The sequence below is a fragment of the Gopherus flavomarginatus genome, chromosome 7 (genome assembly GCF_025201925.1).
Source record: "Gopherus flavomarginatus isolate rGopFla2 chromosome 7, rGopFla2.mat.asm, whole genome shotgun sequence".
Taxonomy (NCBI): domain Eukaryota; kingdom Metazoa; phylum Chordata; order Testudines; family Testudinidae; genus Gopherus; species Gopherus flavomarginatus.
Genome location: NC_066623.1, coordinates 103,818,373 through 103,840,158, shown reverse-complemented (window position 1 = coordinate 103,840,158; position 21,786 = coordinate 103,818,373). Strand labels below are relative to the sequence as shown.

At 49.6% G+C, this 21,786-nt stretch overlaps 1 protein-coding gene across 2 annotated transcripts; it reads right to left on the bottom strand.

Moving 5' to 3' along the window:
• Positions 1 to 725: 725 nt before the first annotated feature.
• On the bottom strand, positions 726 to 20,015 carry TTC22 (tetratricopeptide repeat domain 22). Of its 2 annotated transcripts, XM_050963576.1 has the most exons (7): positions 19,352 to 20,014; positions 10,678 to 10,733; positions 8,542 to 8,657; positions 7,633 to 7,751; positions 6,670 to 6,831; positions 3,046 to 3,198; positions 726 to 2,396 (listed from the first exon to the last, which is right to left on the bottom strand). In XM_050963576.1, the coding sequence occupies exons 1-7, from the start codon at positions 19,916 to 19,918 to the stop codon at positions 1,866 to 1,868; spliced, it is 1,704 nt and encodes a 567-aa protein (XP_050819533.1). In that variant the 5' UTR covers positions 19,919 to 20,014; the 3' UTR covers positions 726 to 1,865. The 2 variants fall into 2 exon arrangements, with proteins under 2 accessions (XP_050819533.1, XP_050819534.1); XM_050963577.1 differs by lacking the exon at positions 6,670 to 6,831 and having other exon boundaries at positions 19,352 to 20,015.
• Between the last annotated feature and the right edge of the window lie 1,771 nt (positions 20,016 to 21,786).

Sequence of the window (21,786 nt, the reverse complement as noted above, 5' to 3'; positions counted from 1 at the left end):
ATCCAATGAGGTGGGTTGTAGCCCACGAAAGCTTATGCTCAAATAAATTTGTTACTCTCTAAGGTGCCACGAGTACTCCTGTTGTTTTCATGGATACAGACTAACACGGCTGCTACTCTGAAACCTTTAAATAGTTTGTGAACCCTCTGGTAGTGCTCACTGTGTTCTATGGTTTAGAAAGCTGCCAGTTATCTGTGTAACTGACCTTGCATGTTGTGTGTATTGAGTAAACATGGTTATCTGGATCCCACTGGGCCCAGGTGGTTTCTACATACAGTTATTGTTGTGCAGACGGAAAGAGACCCTCTTGTTTGTTATTGTAATTAAGTTCTTCTTCCAGGGCCTAATTCCCTTCCCACCAAAGAAAATGGGAAATTTGTGACTTATTTTAATGGAAGCAAGATTAGACCCTCAGAGTATTATCATGGGAAGCACCTTTCATATCTTTAAAACTCCATTAGAAATCCAGTAAAAGTAGGTAGAGCACCTCACATAAAACAAAATATGCATATGGCTCAATGATGTGCTGCTAACAGTTACCCCCACAAACATTTCTGTGATAAACCTAGGTGCTGGAGATATGCCCACCCACAGAAAAGGAGAGAGAATCTAGTCATTTGAAACAAAATGCTTTCTCAGAACTAATGTAAAACCAGAGAATGACGCAAAAATCATAAAACTTATATTAAACACAACTTTGCTGGAGAGGTATATAATTTGTTCCACTAAAATACACAGAGGACATTGATGAGAGAGAGAGAAAGAAATGAAACCTTTGCCCTGAGTTAGAAAAATATCCTCTTCCCAGCATTCTGCGCCATCTGATGCACCCCAACTGGAAGATCTTTGCCCCTCAGAAGTATTTTTATGAGCACCAGGCCAGAGTCAGCAGTATCAAGAGACTCCATCAGAAGCAGAGAAACCACCTCAAACTTCATGCCAATTCAGAAGAATTTTAGGTGCTCCCAGGAGCCCACAACAACCATCCTTAGTTCAGTTATTAGTATGGGTGGTTTAGTGGTAAAATTCTCACTGTGCATGTGTCTGTTTCATACAGGTCTTTATACTGCGTTTATCACCATAGTATGGGAGATCTGTATTTGATTCCCAACCAGTGCAGAGCTGAGTATGGGATCAGATACTATGGTGATGAGAGGCAGTATAAAAGCGTAAGGTAGAAAAGACTGAACATATGAGATTTTCTAGTATTCAACAGCTCATGTTTCCTTCCCGCACTAAAATCTTTCTCACTTTATTAATAGATGTGTTATTCATTAGTTTAAAATAAAATCCAAGGATTGTGGCCTGATCCTACATGGTGCTAAGCACCCTCAATTCCCAATGAGTTTGCAGGATCAGAGCTCTGCATTAGCTGCATTCGCTTAATGAACAGGAGGATAATTGAGTGCAGACCAAAACCAGCACACAAGCTATTCTACAGTGGATGATATCACATCCCCAGAATGCAATGGAGGCAGAGTCATCCCACGGATAGGGTGGCAGTCTGGGAAGCAAGAGATCTGGATTCTACTTCCAGCTTTGCCAGTAACTTGCTGTGTGGCCTTGAGCACATTTCAGACCAGGTCCACCCTGAGAAACCTGGAGCCTGATTTTCAGAGGGGTTGAGCACTCAGAGCTTCAATCACTTTTCATTATTTGGTCTGTACCTCAATTTCTCCATTTGTGAAACAGAGACAGTAATACTTGGCCACTTCTGCACACTGCTCAGAGATCTGCGGATAAGAGTTAAATGGTTAGCTTATTGTCTACTGCCTGTTTGATGAGATCTGAGAGAACTAGGTGTGTTCAGACAGTATCAGCCAGGAGGCAATTGTGCTGCATGACGCGATTCCAATGTCAGTTGTTCAGAAGGAGAGTGATCGCTCATTTAGTTTGGGCTTGGAAAAGTCAGTCTTTATTGTCTCAAACAGCATCTTCACCAGCTCGGTATTCCCTCTGGTGACCATAGCTTTGGAGAGCTCGATCACCTCTGTTGTGTGATTGCGACACACCAGTCTCAGCTCCTGGCGGACACGCTGTTTTGGGTATTTCTCCTCAGCCTTCTTTACCCACAATTCCACCTCCTGCATCAGCATCTCGGCATTCACCCTCTTCTGACTGAATAGTATAAGGAGCGTCTCCATCAGGCACCGGAAACTCTCTGTGTAGGTGGAGCCCACATCATCCAGTTCTATGGCTCGCTTGAAGCACCCAATGGCATTGGACTCCTCATTTTTAAGCCGCAGGCATTTCCCCCTGAGCAGCTGTATTTCCGGTAGTGTATCTCCCAGGTCAAACTCCATGGCTTTTGCAAAGAACTCCAAAGCATTGTCCAGTGCCGTCTCGTCCACTGGGAATAGTTCCTGCATGGCATCAACACCCATATAATAGTAGACCTAGAAGGACAGAGTGACAGAATAACTGCAGATTCTCAGCCGTGGTTTACAGGGAAACTGCAGAGTCTTTTACTACTGCCTGAGAAGACTGCACTATGCCAGGGTAACATTAGCTAGCAGAATCCACCAGTGGACCATGCAAAAAGGCAACATCATAGTCAAGGCTCTGGGCCAGTCTGCATACATTATACACAACCATCATTTGAGCACTCCAGTTCACCTCCCTCCACCTTCCTACACTGATTATTAGGGTATGGCTACACAGCAGCAGCTGTGCACAGGCTAGCCTGCCCAAGCTAGCATAAATCCAGCTTGCACTGATAACAACAGCAGTGAAGACAATGCGGTGCGGGCTTCAGCTCAGGTAGTAGAAGCCCAGCAGGGAGCCTGGGTACATACAGGGCTCCGAGCCCACCCAGGGCCCCGTGTGTGCTACCTTCACTGCTAATTGGATTCAAGCTAGCTTGCGTAGGCTAACCCTTGTTCAGCTTTTCCTGTGCAGACATACCCCAAGAGCCAGGACTGAGCCTTCAGGGTTTCTATGTTCTATTGTTCTTGTTTCTTTAAGTAGTGAATGTAAATAAAAACATGAAGACATGAAAAAAGCAGCAGCTGATCTCACTGGGAGAACATCTGTGTATTTACTCACCTGGCCTATGTCCAGGTATGTCTTCAAGCACGGACAAACCTTTACAACGCTTTCAAGGTCCTCTTTAGCTCTGGTGAGATTTTTCCTGTCCGGCATGCCTCCCAAACCCATCTTTGCACGTTCCAGATCTCGCAGATAGAGCTTAATGCGGATCTAAACACAGGAGGAAACTCATTCTGGCATACATCCAGGTTCAATGTTATCCCTCCTGCCACAATATTTGGGGTTAGTTCATGCTTGTAGGGCCATTTGAACATATATAGCACTAAATATGTTAATATTAGTAAACAAAATGGAACACTTTAGGCCCGATCCTCAGTTGGGGTTAATCAGTGTAGCTCCACTGCAAGCCAAGTTACATAAGCCAAGGAGCTATCTATCTTGCCCATCACCAAAGTGTCTGAGTGCCTAGGACAACGTATCTCCACACATCTCCTGGAAATGTGTTGGCCAGTTACTGGAATCCCCTTTCACAGTGATGAGGATGTAATTACCAACTGATCTAATGATCTTATGATATGAATAGGAATTGGGGAGCACTACATGTTTCTGTCAGTTGCACCACTGCACTCCATTGACGACCTGAGGAGTTTTACCTGAGTAAGAACTGCAGAATCAAGCCCTTTGTTTTATATTGTTTCATAGTCTTCTGAAGCTGCGTCTATTTAGGACACAGTCTGGCTTTTGGCCTCATACCTGCATGCAGCTGAGCTTCAAGAGAAATTAGAAACCTCCTTTGAAGGACAGGTCTAGCCACATACTAAGGATACCCAGGACAGCCTGGACATTCACTTGTGAGGTAATTTATTTCTTAAAGAACTGACTATTTCATGTCTTAAAAAATAAAGTGAGAATTAATCTCAGGTTTATTTAAAAACCAACTCCCATTTCAGTACTTTGCTGCTGTTATAATAGGAAATAACCAGTAACAACACTCCCGGCTATCTGAGGTAGGAATCATCAACACCGTTGTACAAATGCGGACACCCAGGTACAGACAGGTGGAGGGTAACACTTTCAAAAGATCCCAAGTGATTTAGGAGCCTAAATCTCATTCAATGTCAATAGGACTTTGGCCCCCAAATGCCTGAAAATTAGACTTAGGTGGCTAAGTCACTTATTAACATTTGAAAATGTTACCCTAGGTGACAAGGAGTCCGTGGCAGAGCCAGCACTGGACTCAGATCTCCAGGCTGGCTCTTTAACTATGAGACCATCCTTCCTCCCCCGTTTATTTTCCCTTTGGGTGACTGCTTTGACTATCACATAACATAGCCCAGGACAATAATAGCTTCTTTTCTAGCATTTAGGTTCAGTGATCAGGAATCCCTAGTGGAATCCCACTGGCACAGACAGAGCCATTTCCAAGAGCCACCTCAGTGAAAGGCTCCTGGGATCACGAAGAGGAATGTGACTCTTGAATACAAGGCCAATCCTGGTGAGCCCCATTTTCCAAGAGAAATCTCCCCGGGGGCCCTGTATCTGGGTGAATCAGCTGGCAAGTCGCTCAGGGATGAAGATGCTCATTCAAATGATGCCTCTAATATTCACCAGTGGCACAGAGAGGCTGCGGATCTTGGCAAATGCCCTATCCAGTTGGCTGACTGCACTCGGCTGGCAGGGCTTGAAAAGCAGATCAATGGCCTTACACGAGGATTCTGCATTTTGGAAGTTCATAAATCTTCTGTCAAATAAAGCCCTTAATGGAAACACATAGAGTCAGGCTGGCTCCTGGAAGGAGGGAGGTAGTGGTAGGTTTTTATTCTGGGTGGGGAGTGGCAGGAAACCAGCATTACCTTCTGCTAGAACTCAAGTGCCTTCCTGTGATTTGGGGCCCAATCTGAAGGCCATGGAAGCTGATGGGAAGAGTCCCATTGACTTCAATGGGCTTTGGATGAGGCCCAAGATATCACCAACCTGCTCTTGTGTAATGACAGTGAATGAGAAATGTTGATACCTTGATGGGCCAGATCAGTTTCCATAATTACCAATATTTACAGCAACAATGTACATCTCCTGGGATGCCTTTTATCTAGAAGCGTCCCAAAGTGAGTAGCAAACTAGGGATCATTTCACTCACCATTGATATACAGCCAGTAGTGAGCTCCAGCCGGTTCACACTGGTTCACAGGAACCGGTTGTTAAATTTAGAAGACTTTTTAGAACCGGTTGTTCCAGGACAACCGGTTCTAAAAAAGCTTTTAAATTTAACAAAGGCTTGGGCAGCTGACCACCTGGCCCTGCCCCCCCCCCCCCCCGAACACTCTGCCCTCCTTCTCCTCCCCCTCCCCTGCTTCCTGCGAATCAAATGTTCGCGGGAAGCCTGAAACAAGGAGCAGGCAGGTAACCTGGGCAGTGGGGGGATGGGGGGGCGAGCAGACGCGTGGAGAGCTCTAGGGAGGCACGGCGTGCGCTGTCCAGTCCGGCTCCCCATGCCCCTGGCTGAGCGCCCCTGGTTCAGGCTGGTCCTGGCCGAACGGCTTCGGCCCAGCTCGGGGAGTTGGGCCCTGCGGCGCCAGTCCCGGTGCCGGCCGAGCGACTCCGGCATGGCCCGGCTTGGGGAGTCGGGCCCTGGGGCGCCAGTCGCGGTCCCAGTGGAGCAGACCTGGTCCGGGCCCCAGGCAGTGTGGTAAGAGGGCAGGGAGCAGGGAGGGGGTGTTCGGTGGGTTGTGGGGGGGTGGATAGGAGTCAGGGTGGTCAGAGGGCAGGGAACAGGGGGATTGAATGGGGGCAAGGGTCCCGGGGGGCAGTCAGGAAGGAGCAGGGGTTGGATGAGGTAGTGGGGGGCAATCAGACATAGAGAGAAAGGGTGGTTGGATGGGGCAGGGGTCCTGGGGGGCCATCAGGAATCAGAGGAGGGTTGGATGGGGTGGCAGGGGGCAGTTAGGGGACAGGGAAGGGGGGTGGATGGGGCAGGAATCCTGGGGGTGGGGTGTCAAGGAACGTGGAGGGGTTGGATGGGGCAGGAGTCCCGGGGGGGGGAGGGTCACGGCCCCCTCGTGGGGTGAGGAGGAGGGAACCGGTTGTTAATATTTTGGCAGCTCATCATTGTATACAGCCACCTCTGGGGTGGAACATGGCAGCTGTTTCACACCACAGAGCAACACTGCACAACAGGTCAGAAGAGGAATGCGTACTTAGTTTCTTAAATTAGGCCCTAATTCAGCAGAACTTTAGGCACCTGTTTCACTTCCAGCACACGAGGCATCTCACTCCTATTCAGCAGAGCACATAAGCACATCGTTCACTGTAAGCAGGTGAATAGCTCCATTTCAGTCAGCGGGACTACACGTGCTTAAAGTGACAAAGGTGCATGCACGCTTTGCTACAACGGAGCCTTACATTTTAAAGGTGTTCCAATGGGCTTCCCAGGATGAGCTGAAGCCTGTGCAAGGTGCCACTCCAGAAGACTCCAGAAATCAAGCAAAACGACATAGACAGAAATGTGAGTTGTTGAGTTTGTTTGGTAAGTTTAGCATAGCCTAAAATCTTGTGCAAGTGACAAGGTTGCTAGAAATATTGCCACAAGGCCAGTCCCTGGCCAGGGTAGGAGCTTCTCTGGCTCTTGGTTCAGACTGTAGCATGGGCCCTTGAAGACTTTGGTGTCAAAGACAAGCAACTTACCTTGGCCCGCGTGCAGTAGGCCTGCCAGTTGAGCTCTGGATCTTGTAGGACATCTAGTGCCATATTGCAGATTCCCATAGCCATTTCTTGCTTGCCCAGGAAGTGGAAAATTTTTGCCAGTCGGTTTAGTGTGGGAGGATTGTCTTTAGCTATTTCTATTGCCTTTTGAAACCAAGAAGTAAAACATATTTCCATCAGTGAACTGCCCCTTACTGTACTGGTCAAAAGCCCAGATACATCCCTGAGTTTTGGGAGAGTTTAGCTCTGAACCTGACTGGGTGGGTGGCTTAGGCCTGTATATGCCAATGCTGCCTTGTGTGATTATAATCTTAACCCGAGAGCTGGCAGGACTGCTGAGTTGCACGTGTAACCCAGGCAGGCTGCCAATAGAGCATCTGATTCCTCAACTCCTGAGCTGTATTGGGAGCAGGGGTGTAGTGAGTGTGTGGCTCACGTGCTTGTATAAGGGGTAGAGGCTGGGAGAGGTAAAACAAAAATCCGGCCTAATCCTTATCCCTTCTCTCCATTCCCCGGGACTCTCCCATCCCTAGAACTTCTGCACTCTTAACAAAAATTAACCCCTGGGTGCTTCCTTCAGCCTCATCTTACAGCTTGGGCCCCTGGGCTGCACTAAGTGGTAGCTCTTGTCATCAGTGGAAGAGACTGATTCACATCACCTGAGAATCTGACCCAGTGTCCTTTATGGTGAGGTGTGCTTGTGTAAGACAGAGATCCTAAGCTCTGCTGGCTTTGCCTTAGATGTACTGCTCATTCTGGAGTGCCTCGGAGTAGGGAAAAGGAGGCATGAGGATGGGGTGATGGGGCAGGAGCAGCTAAGAAGGGAATGCAGAGGAGAGAGACGGCAATCTGCATGTCTTATGGGGGATGTAGGTATAGAGGAGTGAGCAACGGGGACTTCCCCAAGTCTTCTTGTTACACGCGAGCAATGAAGTAAAAAAGCACCTTGCCAAAGCAATCAAGTGGCCCAGTCCCAGAGTAACCACAGTCATGGATCCCCATCGGGGTGGTGGAAAATGTTTCTTTCCTTTCCAGCAGCATCCCGAGGTAGCACCAGGCCAGAGCTGGGGAGGGAGGGGGGAAGAACAGAAGTCAGAGCAGGTTAGCAGTAAAGACACTAACATTAGAAGCTATCCATCCCCCACAATCAGGCTGAAGGGGCGTTTCACTTTGGAAACAAGAATTCACTAAGCTGCTTTGACAAAAAATGCTTTTCAATGTCAGATTAGTTTAGTGAATTTAGTGCTTCTGAGAAGTGCCCAGGAGCCTGGAGTACTTGGTTTATCTGCAGCATGAAGAGTAACAGTACGAGCTGCCCACACACTGCCCTGCCCATGTACTTCGACCCCACCCCAGATCTGTAAGGGGTCAGAGGATAGGTCACTTCCCAGAATCTGTCTGCTCCTTGGCTTCTCTGCTGAGATTGCCAATATGCAGCAATTGTGCTGCTGTTAAAAATGTTATTTCCCTGATCTCTGTTGACTAGGAACTGGTCTGAGACCTTCAGTTTATTTCACCCAGGCCACCCAACAACCATTGTATGAGAACTTTTAGGCCCTGATCAGCAAGGTGCTTGAGTGACTAATTTTAAGTATGCGACTAGTCCCATTTGCTTCAATGAGAATATTCATGTGCTTTAAATTAGGCACTTGCTTAAGTACACTGCTGAATCGGGGCCTTAGCAGCTACCAGAGATGGGATTTGTAGATTCATAGCTCTTCTGCATATAAGGCCACGTTCATGTATGAGCCTAACCTTAGGCAGGCAGGTGTGAAAAGCTTGGTGAGTTGTGGTCTGAGCCCTGCTTCTTGTGCAGAGCCCTGGAGAGTGCCTGGAATGAGCCGGTTCTCATACCTCTGTAGTGAGAATTTGAGGACTTGGTCACTTGTCGAAGCAGAGCCAGCGTTCTGTTAAAGGAGGGCAGCCGCTTCTGCTCATCATTTCCCTTGTTCATCAGGATCCCATCTAATCTGTAAGAGCAGGAGTGGTTTGGTTACTGGCTCCTAGCTACACAAACACCTCTATCAATAGGACTGCTTTCCTTAGCAAATAGCGCTTTGATTGCTCAGTATTACGATACACTTCTGCAGTCAGTGGGAGTGGCTTACTAGTCACAGCTCCTGTGTCAGACCCTAGAATAGCAAACGCACTACTATTAATTAGACTTTACACAGCACCTTTCATCCAAAGGTCTCAGAAGTGGATAATGTTCTCCCCATTGTACTAGAAACCGAGGTGCAGGGACGTAGAGTGAGTTGTCCAAAGTTACACAGTGAGTCAACAAAGAGTCAGGATTAGAACTCAGGAACCTGATTCTCCACTGCATTGCAAGAGTGGAAAGTAGAGAGTTGCCAGACTGGATCAGACCCCTGTATCCTGTCTCTGACAGTGGCCTGCACCAGACACTTCACAGGGAAGTGTAAGGACCCTGCAGTAAGCAGATGTGGGGTAATCTGCCCCCCACACAAGTCTAATCCTAATCCCTACTAGTTATAAATTGTTTTGAGCCCTGAAACATGAGGTTTTATCTCCCATCTCATGTCCTTTCTGTTAGCTGTAACTATAATTAAGGCTGCGAGTCTGTCATGGAGGTCACAGATTCCATGACTTCTGCAGCGGCTGGTGCTGGGCCAGCAGAAGCAATTTGGGTGTGTGGGAGGTAGCTCAGGACTAGGGGCAGAATTTCAGATCCTTTCTTAAGGGCTGCAGTTTATTTCTCCAAATCAAACAGCACAACACAAATCCAACTCATGAAATCAGGCCCAGACCCGGAAGCTCCCGCAGGTCTCACTCTCAGCTGTGCTGTTTTGGCCTTTTATCTAAGGCCCAAGGCCTAGAATTTAGGAGCCTAAATACTTTTGTGGATCTGGGCCCAGTGACTTGCAATCTATCACCTGATCCCTGGCCTCAGAGTCAGGAGAGGAAGGTAACTAGGCAAAGCAGGGCTAGACCCAACTCCTTTAAAGGGCCAGCCACGCTGTGCCAGGTAGAATGAACTCTGCCCTCGCTATCCATTAATTCAGTGCTCATGGCCATGGTATCTGAGTTTCTCTATGAAGCCCCTTCTCCTACCAGGCAGTAAGAAAGAACGAGTCTGATATTGGGTGAACTCTGGGCCCCACTGAAGTAATTGGGAGTTTTGCCACTGAGCTCAATGGAACCAGGATTTCCCTCCGTGTCATTTACACAAGTCCTCCTCTGTCTGTGGAATCCACTTTCCCCTGGCATTTGGCACCATTGTACTGTGATGCTAAGTTGGTTTCAGTTCCCCTGATGCATTACCTGTTTTCCACCGCTTGCTAGCCCCGGCCTCACTAGAGGGTTGTGCTTTGATTTGTTGTGCAATAAAAAGAGAGTGAAAAAAGCCACTCATCTCTGCATAGAAAATCCCTTTCTCCGCACTATGTGGCAAATCCTGATTCCACTGAAGAAACGTCTCCCATAGTGCACCACAGCCAGGGACACACCACCACCCCTCCGTGGTCACCAGAGAGCGGGACATGTTGGCCTGTGAGGAGTTCCTACAGGGAATCAAAATGCCCCTGAGAACCCAGAACAAATTAAACACCCTAGTGAGGAAATGACTAAGGAAACTCTCTGGCTTGTGGCTCAAAGAGACTGCTCTAGGAGATCTGTCACTAGGGATTTTGATTATGTCCTGAATGGGGTCTGAATAGACTGGGCATTTAATTCACCTGGAGAGAGATGTTAACTAGCACCTGTCACCTGGGGCAGTCACAATCTATCCCACACTGGAGCTATCTGTCCCTGCTCTCAATGCCTTTGCTTTGGTTGAGCCAGGCTTTGGCATCTCATAGTCCTTGCTACAACTTCCCAAGAAACAAAGCAGATGGTCTGTCAGGTTGGAGGCAAACTCCCCCATTCCAGTGTAACCTGCCGTTGTTTATTTCTCATGGCACCCTTGAAGAAGGTGTTTGGTGCTGTTCCTCTCTCTTCTTCCAGCTCCGCGCCAGGCACTCCCTCTTTTACCTGATGTACAGAGTGGCCATAGTGAGGTACCAGCTTCTTTTCTCCTCCAGGGGGATCTGAAATAGGGAAAGGTTTGTAGGAAAGTCATCATTAACACCTGAAAATCGCCCTCTTGAATCTACTGGCCTATGAAACTAGAAGTCCCGAGGCAAAACGAACCTGCACTTTGCCAGGAAAGCAACATTCAAAACACTTCTTACTTTGCTATTCAATAAGAGATGCTGGGCCAGATCCTCAGCCGTGTAAATCAGTGTCGCGACATTGGTGCTCCATGAGTTTTTAGCAAGGCAAAATCTGCCACAAAGGTTCCCTCTTAAATAGAGATGGTTCCTTTCAAAACCCATTCAGTATGTCATGCAAACCTCTGCCCTTTCACACTGTCCTTTAAGTTCCACAGTGGATGTTGCACTTTCATCCAGGGATCTCAAAGCACCTTGTAAACACACCAGTGAATCCTCAACCCATTGAGAGAGAACCCTACAGAGAGGGGCAACTGTAGTCTAGTGCCTTGAGCCGAAGCTGGTAGTCAGGAGTCTGCTTATGACTCTACCAAGGACTTGCTGTGAGACCTTGGGCAAATCTTTGTGCCTCAATTTCTCCATCTGTAAGAAAGGACAGTAATACTTATCCATCTTTGTAAAACCCTTTGAGGTCTATAGTGTCAATGGCAATTGGTTCACAAGCAAAGCACTAATCATTCCATTTTACAGAGGGGGAAATGGATGGTCTGAGGAGTCAGTGGCAGAGCAAGGACTAGAACACAGGAATCCTGACTCCCGGGCCACAGGTCTACCTATTAAAAGGCACTTCCTGAATGCAGGTGTCCTCACAGACACATGGATTTCCTCTCTTCCCCCTATTTCTGCAGCCAGCCTATACCATTCCACTCAGGGTGGTTTATTAGTGTTGACTCTGTTCCATGCAGGTTAGAAGTGGGTATCCATAAAGTGTGCATCTGTATAAGTCCTACGAGGTTGTTGTATGCATTACTGTGTTTAAAAATGGTACATAGCCAATCTGGGCCAGCAACATGGAGATCAGGCTTGTCAGGTTCTTTGCCTGCAGCACACTCCCCTCACTCTGCACAGAGAAGAGGATGCTTTCTGTTTGAACGGGAATTGCACAAGACCGTGCAATGGAGTAAGTCTTGGTGGACAGTACATAACACAATGGGTTATGAGTTGCAATATTAACCAGGTTAGCAATTTCCAAGAGGTGGACGCAGGTACAATTAAAAGGAGCAAACATCATTCTCCGTGTTACTTAGATTATTCACACTGCGCTCAGCGCTGCATAGGGCACACAAAGAAAGCAAGCCCCTGCCCCAGAGGGCACAAGTCTCCGAGGCTGACACATAGAAGACAGCACATGCTGGGGGATCAAGTGGCGGGGATGGCTTAGCGAGGGTTGAGGCAGAGTAATGCCTTACAACAGCAATCCTGGCTCCCGCTTATCGTACCCAGAACAGAGCGATTCCATACTGTAGCTGCTTGCTGCGTCACTGATGCGAACAGCTGCTTAGCAAGCACAGGCCCAGCCAGCCAGTTGCACCAGTGAGGTGGAGAAACCAAATGGACAGTTTTCCCACGCAAAGCACCACCTTCCTGCCCTGTGCTGAGGATTCGGGGGAAGGAATTGGGGGGAGTTAACGAGAGTTACACACGCTATCTTTGCTGTCTCCTGCAGGTGCGCGGGGAGCAGGAGGTGAGGGCTGATTTGTCTCCACTCACTTTGCAGAAAGGATGGTCTCATGAGCACAGCACAGCACTGGGAATCAGGAGATTTTGGAGTTCTGTTCTCAGCTCTCCCACAGGCCTTCTGTGTCGCCTTGCTCAGTTCAGAGTCTTATTGTAACTGCAATGTGCACACAGTGTTGTTGGTGCCGTGTTAGTCCCAGGATAAAGTCTGTGCTTGTCTCTCTCCCCAACAGAAGTTGGTCCAATAAAAGATATTACCTCACCCACATTGTCTCTGCTTTGCGCAGGCTTTCGCTCTCATGCAGAGTCACTATAAAAGTTGCCAGTCTGCTTCGATTGTGTTTGCACCACTTTTCACTGGTGTAAATAACACACAACATGCAAGGCCCTGGAGCATCAAATCTGCAGTGTTAAATCCTGGTCCCCCAGTGAAATCAAAACTCCTATATACACCGTAGGACAGGATTGAACTCATGTGCCTCAGATTCCCTATCTGCTACAAGGGGATAATAATAATGCTGTCCTCAGAGAGGGTTTGATGCTAAGTTTATTCATTTTGCAAAGTGTGCTGAGATGCTCAAACAGCAGCAGTGCAGAGGTGCAAAGTGTTAGCATCTTTCGCTGGTGTGTAAGGGAAAGACAAATGGGATGTACGACAGGAATAACAGACACACAAATATAAAGCTTTCAAAATAGCCAGGAAATTCTGCGGTGAAGAGCTGTCGGCTTGTTGGATCTAATACCGTGTAGGTGGCAGAAATATGTTCCAATGAAAGAGAATTCTCGCTGCACTATAAATATCTGAAAGCACTTGGCTGATATTTAGCCTGCTGCTGTAAGCAGAAATGCCAGCTCACTGCCAAAATGCCAGCTAACAGTGTTCCAGGTGGGTAGCTGCCCCAAGGGACAGTTTTGTGAGCCAAACGACTGGTTCCAAACTCCAAGAGTACAGTCTCCCCCCCTGCCTGTGCAGACCCCTTCATCCTGTTGTGGCCAAGGAACTGACTGCCAGGCAATTCTCTTTGGGAAAATCCTTAGAAGTCAAGGCTGTGAGTGTCGTGCATGGGCAGCCTGGGACTCTCTGAGTCCAGAGATGTCCCAGGGGGACTAGGCTCCCGAGAGGAGATGGTGGTGGTGGGCAGGAGGTGAGGCCACTGCCCTGCCCACCCTCTGCAGCCAGCCTGCTCTGCTAAGACATGGGGTAGCAGATGTGCTCACCTTGTGTGCTGGGAAGCTCCAGGGAGCCTTATGTCCCACAGCACAATGCTTTTTCCCCGTGGGGCAGGAGGCTCCACAGCACTCTAAGGTGGGCTGGTGTCCAGGGGTATGTCTACATTGCATTGTACACCTGGGTCTGTGGGACCCAGGTTTGTGGACTTGGTGTTTCCAAGCCCATGCTGCATCCACACAGCATTGTAAACCTGGACCCAGCTCTCACAGCTCTGCTAACACATCCACACTGCACTATGCAGACCTTCTGACTCGAGCCTGCAGCTTGACCTGTGTCCACGCTGCAAAATGACAGCGCTTGGACCCAAGTCACAGCAGGACTTAGGCTCTGACCCACCCCACTAGGAGGGTCCTAGGACCTGGGTCCTGAGTGCTTGCTGACCCAAGTCAGACTGATGTGTGCGTGGACAGAAAAGGGACTTGGCTGAAACCTGAGTTGGAGCCCGAGCATAGAATGCAATGTAGATATACCCGAATAGGGCCAACCTGACTTTAAACATCTCATGGCACGTTCTTGTAACAACAGGAGTTTGCCCTGCGGACGGTTGTTGGCCAGCATTCTCCATCGCAGCTGTTGTACAACAGGCCATGCTCCAGCCGCCTGCCTGGCTGCTGCCACTCCCCCAGAGGTGGCTGCCTTTCATTCATGGGAGAAGTGTCTCTACAGGCCCTTGCTCATTCAGCCTCTACTGATACCCACGTTAGGAATGCTGAATCAGGTGCTCAGCACCTGAAACTCCCTTGATTTCAAGGGGATTTGTGGGTACTCAGCACCTGTGAAGGTCTTATAGATTGTCTGGGAAGCATGTGGGGATCCTCTGAGGTTGAAAGTAACAGATTACTGGAGGGAGGGAACTTGCACTCCTAGCTCATTAGGAGAACTGAATAGAATTGGAAAAGCCATTCCTCCTCCCTGGCTGAAGCTAAACCAAGCACCGTTGCTGGTACTTTGCCCATGATCTGCTGAAAGTGAACCAGCTTTGTGATCTATACTCCCATCTGGTGGCTCTGTTTGCATTTAATTGTAATGGGTTGTGGGCAAAGTGCTAATTGCTATTCCCTTTAGACCTGGCGGAGCAGATTTTGCAGGTTAATGGGTTTGGAGAGCACTGAGCTGGGCTGGATTGTTTAAAAGTTTAAGTTTCTTTTTTGATTTCGTTGTGGGTTCATTTTATCTTGGCACATGAACAAAATAAGCCTGTACCTTAAACGGCCTAGCAAGACTATGGATCATGATGTAGAAGGAAGCAGCTAGCACTAAATGAGAAAGGATTTCAACACACGATTTTGATGCCTAACTTTTTGGATGCCCAACCTGAGACATGCCTAAGTGTGTGAGTGTGGGGGGGGACGGGATCTGTAAAAAGTGCTTAGCACCCATCCCTCAGAAAAACAAGTCTCTTTAAAGTAGCTCAAGTTGGGTACCTCAACATTAAAGCTGTGCGGAGAAAGGGAATTTTGTTCCAGGGAGGACTGATGTTTCAGTTTGGAATGAAACCCAACATTTTTGAAAGTCTCCGTGAAAAGGAATGGAACGCCAGCTGAGGGACATTCTGGCCAGCGGGCTGTCCCTGAGCTGAGGACTCTGGTAGCTCTGGCTGCTGAGGAGCTGTTAGCTGGTGCGCCGAAGCTCCTGGCTTTTTGGCAGCCACCTGGTGGAGTGGCAGGGAGCAGTAAGTCTGGGGCCCCCAGCAGAACAGAGAGCCTTGGAGCTTCGGAGTCGCAGTTCCCAGGGCTTCTTGGCTCCCCACCAGGCAGGCTGCCTGAGAGCTTAGAGCCTGGAAACCCAGGCTGCCCTGGTAGGCTGCGGAGGGCTGGGAGGGTGAGCTGGCAGGAAACCAAGCAGTTTTCTAAACCTGCCTGTCATGGGGGGGATCCATCGGAACTTAGTCAAAAAGGAGCCATCGCCGTGAAAGTTTTCCAGTTTGACCAATCGGCATTCTCGGAAAAGCTTTCCACTGGGGAATGTCCAACCAGCTGACTCAGAATCACTCATCACTCCTGGCGAGCCACCTGGCTATGTTCTCTGGAGCCAGGTTGTACTTGGCCTTCAGTGAAAGAGCGAGAAAGCAGGAGAGGGCACAAAGACGCTGCTCACCCCGGCCTTTGTGCTTTGCTAAGTGCAAGTTTGATAGCCACCATCTTGACCAACACCCCAGAAACTGAACCAGGGATCTCCAGACTTAAAAAACGTAAGCAGCTACAACCTGAACTAAAGACCCAGCCTCTGCAGCTGGAGCTGTGACAGACTCACACCTGCTGTGGACCCAGCGCTGTGCACAACGCACAGCCCGCATAAGGCTAGCACTCATGACTCCAGTGGGGGGAGGCCTTTGCCTCCACTCCCTTGTGCAGCAGAGCAGACAGCACATCCTGTAACAGAGTGATGCCTGTGCTGACCTGGGTCTCTGGGAGGCAGAGTACCTGCCTGAACAATGCCTCTTGGCACTCCCACTGAACAGGGTGTCTCCACCACACAGTGCAGGGCTGGGGCTTAAAGTCTCGCTTGAACTTTTGCTAAGCTCTCCAGCTGGGAGAGCAGATTTGCCATTCAAATCCTCATTTTTTAAACTGGAACCTGCTCCTTTCCCCACACTGCCAGAGATGTTAGGTTAGGCTGCTCCCCAGCAGGTAGTTTAGACACAACCAGCAGGGTTCCTGCATGCCCTTTCCCCAGGGCTGCAGGGCTTTACTTGAGTTACAATTCCACATGGTCCTACAGTAGATAAGATCTGCCTGAGATTATTCAAGTGAAGGGTATGAATGCTGATGGACTAGATTTACTAGGAGCAGGGCTGGCTCCAGAGTTTTTGCAGCCCCAAGCGGAGGGAAAAAAAAACCAAAAAGCTGCGATAGGGATCGGTGGAAGCTCCACTGCACCGCTTTCTTCTGTGGCAGCAATTTGGTGGCAGGTCCTTCCTTCCAAGAGGGACCGAGGGACCCACCGCCGAATTGCCGCCGAAGAGCCTGACGAGCTGCCTCTACCCCTTGGCTGCCCCAAGCATCTGCTAAGGGCTAAAATAACAACCCCGTGGGCGGCCTGGGGCTTTGGTGGTGGGATGGAATCTTTCATGCCTATATCACTGGCCCAAGCCAAGAATGCCTGAAAAACGCTATCATCTTGTTTCACAGTGTCTGCTGGGCCTGCTCGGTGGATAATCCAAGGTTGGTTTATCTGGTGCCTTTCGTAAGCACGGATTTATCACAAGAAACATCAGCCTGTCTACACTGTTAAGGGCTAAGAGCTATAATGCAGACAGGTCCATCCCCCATCCCTAGCTCACAAGCCTGCCCAGCTATTCCAAGGCTTTCATGTGCACAGAGTGCAACGCCAATCGCTTTGACTGTGTTACACGTGGCTGCTGAGACCTGGGCAGCTCCTGTCTGCTCTGCAGTGTTTAGCTGTGATGTCCCTGGATGTGGGGACAACTGTGCTGTCCATGAGTCCACTTATGACAATAGCCTCACTGATGCGCTAAGTGACAGCGCTCGGTGTTAGACCAAACCCTGAGTCACACGGAGTGGCCCTGCATCACTAACGCCCTACTTTATGCAGAACTGGGACTGTGAAAAGTTTAGTGCCAGACGGCAGAATTTTAAATAGCCGCTGAATCGCCTGTAGCAGCACTGCCTACCCACTCTGGCTTCAGGCTAGTGGCTGCCTCAGTTTCCCCTCTTGGGCTGCCAGTATCTTCAGCATAGGTCTTTCATGTGTCCTGTAATGCCCTTCCTCGGGGTCTGGATACACAAGAACTCCTCTAGCCTTCCTAGCTGGCTCCCAACCCTTGGTGCAGTGATCCATGGCTGGGCCCTGCTGAGTCTGTCTCCTAGCAGACTTGCTCTCCACCTTCCAGCCATCCTCGCTCGCTGCTGCTCTCTGCTGCTTTGAACTCCGCCTGTCTGGGCAGTTGGGAGAGTCTCTGAGCAGCTCATGCTGTTCTCCTGCTCCTTTGAGCCCGTCCCTGCTCTCCATCTAGCAACAGCTCCCAGGCCTTCCTACTCGGAGTCTCTCCTTTGATCCTCTGCTGGCTTCTCTGTTATCTCCACCCCAGAAGGCTTGATTCTAGCCACACATCCTGCCTGTCTGGTGGCACTGCTCATCTTCTCCACATGGAGAGACAGGTTAAGTGGGTCACAGGTGGGGCCCTGGACCTATCTCTCCTTAAAGGGCCAGTCACCCTGTGACATCCCCCCCATCTAATTAAAATGAAAAAAATGGTCTGATAGTTTTCATCTTACTGAAACAACAGACTGTCCTAGAACAGGAGGTCTAGAGAATGATGCAGCACTAATTCTCTTGCTATGCATTTTTATCTGTTTCTCTATCCTAGAGTTCTGTATCCTGCTCTTCACTGACATCTTGCTAACTCCTGTGATTATTTTTTTTAAAGCCCCAGGAGTGATGTGATTCCATGAGAATCTCATCTTGCATTTAAAAGTAAAAGCAAGTTTCTAGTCCTCAGGGTTGCAAAGAAAAGGTTGAAAATGTCCTCTGAGTGCAGCCTAAAGGCTCAGGTAACAGGAGGCAAAGAAAAAGAATCTGAGATTAATTAGCTGTAAAAATCCTGATTTGCTAAACCTAACTCAGGATTTTCTGGGGCCTGACTCATGATTTTTGAATGTTGGGGGTTGGCAACTCTATTTGCAGTGTTGCTGTAGCCCTGTTAGTTCCAGGATATTAGAAAGACAAGATGGGTGAGCCAATATCTTTTATTGGACCAACTTCTATGGGTGAAAGAGACAAGCTTTTGAGCTGAGAGCTCTTCTTCAATTGTGGGTAAGCTCAAAAGCTTGTCTCTTTCACCCAAAGAAGTTGGTCCAATAAAAGTTATTACCGCACCCACCTTGTCTCTCTGTAATAGTTATGCACTTCCCCTATAACATCTCCTGTCAAGAATTTAAAGGAATGAACTGAGCTGTAGCACTCCTGAGCATTTTGATAGCATCTTCTAGCTGAAGGCCTTGAAGGCCCTTCCAAACATGGCTGGGAGAAGTATTTGCACTTGACACAAAGCCTTGAGCTGAATGGCTTAAGGAAGGACATTTTCTGTGGCTTTGTCTACAGAACACAGTAAGTGTCTTGAAGCAAATTCAGTGTGTGTGCTACACTGGTGCACCATCTGTTCTGATGTCTCAGAGAGTGTACACCGTGCAATTCTTATTCTAACGATAAACAAAACCATCTCTCGACCCAAGTGCTCCCCTTAAGTGAGCATACCAGCCACCAGCCTTTTATGAGCTCCCAGAGGGCAGCCACACACTGCATGTGCAAAAAGACACGCCTTTGTTTGAACAGCTAGAGAAGATAAGGCTGGAAGTGCAGAACACTGTTTATTCTGATCACGTAAGACCAGAGTAACTGAAAATGGGCTTAAAACTTTCCACGATCCTATCCAGCTACAGAATCGTGTCACCTTTATAGGGGCTGATCTGCAGGATTGGGCCCATAGGGATCAACAGTTTTAAGTGACACAGCACGAAGGAGGGTGGAACACTAAGATAGGAGTGATTCCCAGAAGCTTTCTCCTGGCAGGACTTTACTCCCTCAGGCTTATACTTGTCTGCACTGTCATACCCAAGCTCAGCTATTAGCTGGTAAATTAGTTCCTACTCTAGGTTCCCGTGATCATAATGAACCCATGATTGAATTGCTCTGCCCAAAGGATAGAGGCCCTACAAAGACACGTGGCAAGTACATCCAGTGATACCAGACAGCAGTCTACGCATCGGTAGAAGCCATGACTCACCTGCTGCCCATAAACAAGAGCCTTGTCATAAAGCATAAGTCCAGCCGTCAGTTTCTCCATTCGGTCTTCTTCATCCACAAGCCCAATGTCAAAGCCATTAGCGTAGCCCTGCTCTGCCAGACAGCGGGCTGCTCGGAGCCTGGGATCCCCCTGAGACTCGTCTTTGGAGCCCAGGCCCATTAAGTGGGCTAGTTTCTTGGTGCAGTCAGCCTCTTCCTGCTCGCTGTCCAGCCTGTCGTACACGTAGGCCAGGTTGGCCCAGGCATTGAGGTTGTCGGGGTCCTCCTGGGAGATGCTCAGGAAGATCTCCTTGGCTTGCTCCATCTCCTCCAGGTGGAAGGAGAAGACCCCGAGCAGGTTCCTAACAGCGAACTGCTGGGAGCCAGACTCAAGCTCTAGCTCATACATCAGGCTGTCTCGCTTAAGCTTCATGTCCCTCCCTCTGAAATTCACAGGGGAGCAGGGCTCGAAGTTCAGGTTCATCTCCAGGTGGAAGTGACCAGGAATATAGTCCATCTCATCAATGAGCGAGTCAATATCCACCTCGGCTTCCTCCGGGTTCTCCATGGGGACTTGCCGAGTATATCCCCACGCAGGGCTGCTGCAGTGGTGTCTCCCAGTCCCAGCCTTTCCCTCCTCCTCTCTCACAATGTTTGCCGCTCTCTCAAACCAGCAGTTCTGGTTTAGCTGATTCACATGCAGCCTGGGAGGAGTCCTGAATGGGAGAGGCACCTAGCGACGCCTGTCATTTGTCAAGGGCCTGCTTGGCCAGGACTGTCAGTGAATCTCAAGAGTCCAAAACAGAAAAATCTGCTGGATCCATTCTTGCCTGTTGTCCTGGCAGGGCAGGGGCAGGGGCAGGGCTGGGCTCCTCCTTGCAGTGCATGCTGCAGCGATCAGTCTCTTACTCCCATTTCCCTTCCTTGGTTTGTATTCTGTAGTGTGTTAATGTTCGTTGTATGTTTCGCTCCAGGCCATAAAATGCTTTTGAAAATAAACAGCCTGGGCCAAATCCTGATTCCCTTACTCCAAACCCCCATCAGAACGGATCGGTAGCCGAGGCTGATCACGGACTGCACAGTGGAGCCGCTTCTGGATCAGATCCAGGCGTTTGAAGCCAGAAGAGCTCTGCTCAGGAAGTGGAGGGGCGGTGCTGCAGTCACAGTCCGTCCCCTGGGGCTCTGCACAGGCTGGTTCAGCTGGCCAGAGCGGAGGGAGCAGCCAGCCCAGGCTTTCACCACTGGCTTCAGCCCCCCATAAGAGGGAGCAGCAGGCTGGTTCAGCTGGGTGGTGTGAGAGCGTGGCTCTGGCTCACCCTCGACCTTTCACCAGGGGGTGTGAGCAGGGTTGGGAGCATTGTGGCTGGCCCCTGTGCAGGAAGGCAGGAGTGGAGGAGACTCATGTACTCTTCCCACCCCTTGGTGGATCCATTCTGGGCCAGCCAGAGTGTGTTTTTAATGAGGATCAGCCACACTCTACTAGCGCTGCTGCTGGGTGACCCTCGGATATGCACCTCCGAGCTGGAGCCTGGACCAATACCTGAACAGACTACAAACCAGTGTTAAGAAATAGCATTTTGGTCCCAGTAATGACCACAGCCTCCAGCTGACGGGCAGAACCAGCATGGGTGGGTGGACAAGAGCTCTGCTTTTCAGTCCTATGGGCTCTGTGGGGTTGTACAAGGATAATTAGGAGCTCCGCAGCACAGATTTCCTATTCATGCAGCTTTGGCTTTCCCCTTTCTAAAAAGGCCTTGCGCAAAGGGTCCGTCTGCTCTCCAAGGCCCATCTGCCGAGGGGTTCATCTGCTTTCCGAGCCCCTGCCCCGTCCACTATGGGGTTTCTCTGCTCTCCAAGCCTCTGGCCCATCCACCGAGGGGTTCGTCTGCTCTCCGAGCCCCTGGCCCATCTGCCGAGGGGTTCGTCTTCTCCCCAAACCCGTAGCCCATCTGTCGAGGGGTTCATCTGCTCTCTGAGTCCCTGGCCCATCTGCCAAGGGGTTCATCTGTTCTCTGAGTCCCAGGCCCATCAGCCGAGGGGTTCATCTTCTCTCCGAGCCCCTGGCCCATTTGCCGAGGGGTTCGTCTGCTCTCCGAGCCCTAGGCCTATCAGCCGAAGGGTTCGTCTTCTCTCTGAGCCCCAGGCCCATCAGCTGAGGGGTTCGTCTTCTCTTCAAGCCCCGGCTCATCTGCTGAGGGGTTCGGCTGCTCTCCGAGCCCCTGGCCCATCTGACGAGGGGTTCATCTGCTCTCCGAGCCCCAGGCCCAACAGCCGAGGGTTTCATCTGCTCTCCAAGCCCCAGGCCCATCAGCCGAGGGGTTCATCTGCTCTCTGAGCTCCAGGCATGTCTGCTGAGAGGGCCATCTGCTCTCAAAGCTGGTGCATGTTCAGGTAAGGTGCACGTCTGCCTCTGAGCCTTGTGAGTATCCAGACAAG